Raw genomic sequence first — 5,211 nt, forward strand, 5'->3', positions numbered from 1 at the left:
ATGTTAAAATTCCAGTGAAGCTTTCAAGAAGAAGTAGTTAATATTGTAAGTTCCAATTTCAACAACTGTAAATGATTCCAACTTCACATACAACACGTACAAACACCATACGACGAACAAGCTCAAACACCTCCCTCCCTCCCTCCCTCCCTCCCTCCCTCCTCTTTAACTCTTCTTTTTTTAACTCTTTGCCAGCCCATCTCTCTGCTGCTAAATCCCAACCAAACAAACACAAAAAAAACCCAATCAGTCAAATAAATACTTCACCTACACTCACAGTCTCCTTATTTACTCCTCCTCAGTGATTCAGTCCTCCCCCCCCCCCCTTCTTAATTACTAAGTAGGAGTACTTTTTTCTTCTTCTCATCATCTTGATTCTTGAGAAATTAGTGTATCCACTTTTTCATGAGGTTGAAAAGTGAAGTAAATAAACAATGAATTCTTGGGAGATTGTGTTATGAGTTTTCAATAGAGTGATTTTTCTTTTATTTTTAGAGTCTATAAGGAAGAGAGAAGAAAAAGCCCATGTCTCAATCTTTTCACAATTATCTGTTTGGATGTCATCGATTCAAGAACCCAAAATTTCTTCTACTTGTTAGATTTTACTTATCAACAGAATCAATTTCATCTTCTTCTCTTCTACTTCTTCTTCATTCTTATCTACTACCACTACTTCATGTTCTTTTATTATTACACCACCTCATTCATTATCTTCCACAGCTGAATCTAGGGTTATTACTGAACTTTAATGGCAGCTTGTGTTTTACTCAACAACAACAACAATGGTAGTAGTAATGGTAACAGCAGCAGAATAGGAGGAGCAAGTGGAAACAGTAACAGCAACAGTGAAGATAAAAACAACAGCTTTACATCTTCAATGCAACAACAACCACAGCAGCAAGACCCAAAGATGGTGAGAAAAAGAACAGCATCAGAAATGGAAGTTCAACCTGATAATAATAATAATAATCAAAGAATTTCTCGCAGACCCAACAATTCCTTTACAGAAATCGGAAGAGCTGCTTCAATGGGTTATCATCCTCATCATCATCCTAATCCTAATGCTAATAACATTGTTTCATCATCAGACAATAACAATACAAATTTAAACCCTAATAATAATAATATCACTATCACTATCCCATCCAACCACTCCACTAGTACTACTACTACTTCCAATATCTTACCTTCTCCATCTTTGAATTCTCTTACGTCATTCAATTTTCCTTCTTCCAACTTCACTTATCTTGATCATCATCAACACCATTCAAATGTTGTTCTTCCATCATCACCATTACTACCTTCATTACCTGCTGTTTGTAACTTCTCTGGGTTACCATTATTTCCATCTGAGCAAGAGAATCGAATTGTTCATCAAAACATTACTTCATCTTCTGCTGCTGCTCAAATGGAAGAGAATAATAATAACTCAGCAACAACAGCATGGATTGATGGAATCATTAAAGATTTAATCAATACTACTACGAATGTTTCGGTTCCTCAACTTATTCAGAATGTTAGAGAGATTATCTTTCCAAGTAATCCTAATCTTGCTACACTGCTTGAGTTTAGATTAAGGTCATTGATGGTGGAGCCTGTTTTAGATCATCATCAGCAGCAGCAACAACATAATATTAATACAGATAATAGAAGGAAAGAAGTCACGGGTTATCAAAGACAACAACAACATCATCATCAACAGATTCCATTAAGCCCATTTCCTCTCTCAGATCATCCTTCTTCATCAGCATTACCACAGATTCCTTCAAATAATAATCACTTCTTGAACTGGTCATTACCAAATCCATCAGCCCAAGATTTGAATCAACAATTACATCATCATCCTCAGCAGCAAAATCCCATTCCCTCTCATATGCCACCAAAACACCACTATCACCACCAGCAGCAGCAACAGCAACAACAACCACAGCCAAAACCATCACCACCGCCACCACAACAGCAGCAGCAGATTCCTTCTCCTCCACAGCAGCAGCAAAGTTCTCCGCAATCAGTTCCAGCAACAACTACTACCACACCAACCACACCATCACCTTCAGTTACACAAATAATAGCAAGAGATAGAAGAGAAGAAATGAGACAACAAAAAAGAGATGAAGATGGTCTTCATCTTTTAACATTACTTCTTCAATGTGCAGAATCGGTTTCAACAGGTAATATTGATGAAGCAAACGCAATGTTACTAGAAATCTCTGAATTATCAACCCCATTCGGTACATCAGCTCAGCGAGTTGCTGCTTACTTCTCCGAAGCCATGTCTGCCCGATTAGTAAGTTCAGAAATACGATTATATGCACCATTATCTAATGGACCTACCCATAGTCAAAAAGTGGCTTCAGCTTTTCAAGTCTTTAATGGAATAAGTCCTTTCGTTAAATTCTCTCATTTCACAGCTAATCAAGCTATTCAAGAAGCATTTGAACGTGAAGATAGAGTTCATATTATTGATCTTGATATCATGCAAGGTCTTCAATGGCCTGGACTTTTTCATATTTTAGCTTCTAGACCTGGTGGTCCACCATTTGTTAGACTAACTGGTTTGGGTACTTCCATTGACGCATTAGAAGCTACTGGTAAACGCTTGACAGATTTTGCTGAAACTTTAGGACTTCCATTTGAGTTCATTCCAATAGCTGAAAAAGTTGGGAATTTGGATATTGAGAGATTGAATGTAAGCAAGAGAGAAGCTGTTGCTGTTCACTGGTTGCACCATTCTCTCTATGATGTTACAGGATCTGATAACAACACTCTTTTTCTCTTGCAAAGGTAAATTTACAATACCCTTAACTAGTTTAATTTTATTTTGATTATTACTGGAATGATGTTACATTTTTGTTTTCGTGTTTCTTTTGGTTGTATTCTTATTATCTATGAGCAACATTTCACTGTTCGATTTCTATGTTCATCCTTGGATATATGTTATTACTGGAATGTATTCTTTCATGCCTTGTTTTCCTTTTGTTTTCCCACTTTTCTAGCTCTAGGGTAGAATATGTCAGCTTTTACATGAGATCCTGATCCACCATTGTCATCACCACCTTCACTGTTTGCTTGATTGTTCTTTTATACCCAATAATTCTTTCACATTCTAATGCTTGGTGTTTATGCATATAAGAACGTGTTTGACATGTAGGAAATGAGACTGATGTGTAAAAAAAACTGCAGGTTGGCGCCAAAGGTGGTGACAATGGTGGAACAAGATCTAAGTCATGCCGGTACATTCTTAGGAAGGTTTGTGGAAGCTATCCATTACTACTCAGCAATGTTTGATTCACTTGGAGCTAGCTATGGAGAAGAAAGCGAAGAAAGACATATAGTGGAGCAACAGTTGCTATCTAGAGAGATAAAGAATGTGTTGGCTGTTGGGGGACCTAGTAGGACTGGAGAAACGAAATTCCAAAACTGGAGAGAAAAACTAAAACAATCTGGGTTTAGAGGAATGTCTTTAGCTGGTAATGCTGCTACACAAGCCACATTGTTGCTGGGAATGTTTCCTTGTGATGGTTACACTTTGCTTGAAGACAATGGAACGCTTAAACTTGGTTGGAAAGATCTTTATTTGCTTACTGCTTCTGCATGGAGACCCATTCACAGCAATATTCACAGGTAGATTCATTTTTTGTTCTTGTTTTTATTTCATTGTAGTAGTTGTGAAAATTTTGATGTTTTAATTTAGTTGTAGCAGTCTCGAGGATGGATGAATAAAAGTTGCATTTGTTTCTTCTTCCATGCTTCATTTTACTGCCACTTTTTACAGTTTCAGGTTAAAACTTTTGCCTCTTTTCTAATGATGATTTGTGGAAATTTGATTTTGAACTAGTTTTGGGTTCTAGTGACTGTGCAATATTAGAAAATATCTCTCTTTCTTTCTCATGCACTTTGAAATTTGTTAGTTTGTGAATCTCCTCTCTGTGACTGTCTATGATAAGTCTATCTGATAGGGTTATCATGCAGTGGTAGTAGTACTGAGAGCAACTGCAGTGGTGCGATCAAAACCAAAGATCAAAGATCAAAAAAAAGATCAAAATTTGGGTTTAGTCCGTGTTGTGACGCAACGGTACATGATTAAAATTTCGTCAGGCGGACTTTAAAAGTCCGCCCCATTTTTTTTGTAAAATTTCATCAGGCGGACTTTAAAAGTCCGCCCCATTTTTTGTAAATTTCATCAGGCGGACTTTAAAAGTCCGCCCCATTAAAATTTCATCAGGCGGACTTTAAAAGTCCGTCCCATTCTTTGTAAATTTTAACAGGCGGACTTTAAAAGTCCGCCTCATTCTTTTTTTTTTTTTATTTAATTAAAATTTCATCGAGCGTAATTTAAATCTCCGCCCGTTAACAAGCGTACTTTAAATTTACGCCCAGCAACAAGCGTACTTTAAATTTACGCCCGACTATATTAGAATTTGGGATTTGGTCGCGACCATATTTGATCTGGAATTTGATCTTTGGTTGGGATTTGATCTTTACTCCGTCCCACTGTGTTACGATCTCATCCCAAATTTTTGGTTATACGCGACCATATTTGGTCTGGAATTTGATCTTTGGTTGGGATTTGATCTTTACTCCGTCCCACTGTGTTACGATCTCATCCCAAATTTTTGGTTATACTCGCCCACTGTGGATGCTATGAGGGAGTAAAAGAAGGCTTTGGATTTTAAAGGTCCTTGCCTTTTCAAGCTTTTGTCTTTTTATTCATCAATTGGAAGGCTTCCACGGTGGTGCAATTGCCAATGCCTATGCCATTGTAGTAGTAGGTACTACTGGATGCACCAGTGATGATGAGGGTGGTGGTGGGGCTAGTATTGTGTTGGTTTTGTTTAATATGAATGTGAGGCTGGCTGCATCGAGTAGTCCTTTTGATTGATTTGGAGAGGAGAGAAAAAAGAAGAGGAGGAGATGAGTGCATTGGGAAAGTCGTGATAATAGAGGGTATGACAAAGAAACAACATGCAATACATGGAGAGATCATCATAAGAATAATAATGTTTTTTTTCTTCTGACAATATAGCTAGGCTAAGCTATGAAAGAAGATTTTTTATAATTTTTTCTAAGTGTGAAAATGACGAAATCAGCCAAGAAAAGGTCACGAGATCCTCTTGCTTTTGGTTTCAGTTTCTTCAACTTTTTGAGGGAAAAGATGGTTTGTATGCGATTAGATTATTGGTCCCTATGGAACCTAGTTTGACATGGCTT

At 37.3% G+C, this 5,211-nt stretch overlaps 1 protein-coding gene across 1 annotated transcript; it reads left to right on the top strand.

Moving 5' to 3' along the window:
• Positions 1-346: 346 nt before the first annotated feature.
• On the top strand, positions 347-3,747 carry LOC113322350 (protein SCARECROW-like). Its single transcript, XM_026570424.1, has 2 exons — positions 347-2,784; positions 3,184-3,747. The coding sequence occupies exons 1-2, from the start codon at positions 749-751 to the stop codon at positions 3,626-3,628; spliced, it is 2,481 nt and encodes an 826-aa protein (XP_026426209.1). The 5' UTR covers positions 347-748; the 3' UTR covers positions 3,629-3,747.
• The last annotated feature ends 1,464 nt before the right edge of the window (positions 3,748-5,211 follow it).

This window comes from Papaver somniferum, chromosome 11 (genome assembly GCF_003573695.1).
Source record: "Papaver somniferum cultivar HN1 chromosome 11, ASM357369v1, whole genome shotgun sequence".
Classification (NCBI taxonomy): domain Eukaryota; kingdom Viridiplantae; phylum Streptophyta; class Magnoliopsida; order Ranunculales; family Papaveraceae; genus Papaver; species Papaver somniferum.

Bases quoted from the DNA above. Each gene is read 5' to 3' on its own strand.
- LOC113322350 (XM_026570424.1), top strand. From the start codon at position 749: ATGGCAGCTTGTGTTTTACTCAACAACAACAACAATGGTAGTAGTAAT. The intron at 2,785-3,183 runs GTAAATTTACAA...AAAAAACTGCAG, and splicing joins ACTCTTTTTCTCTTGCAAAG to GTTGGCGCCAAAGGTGGTGA.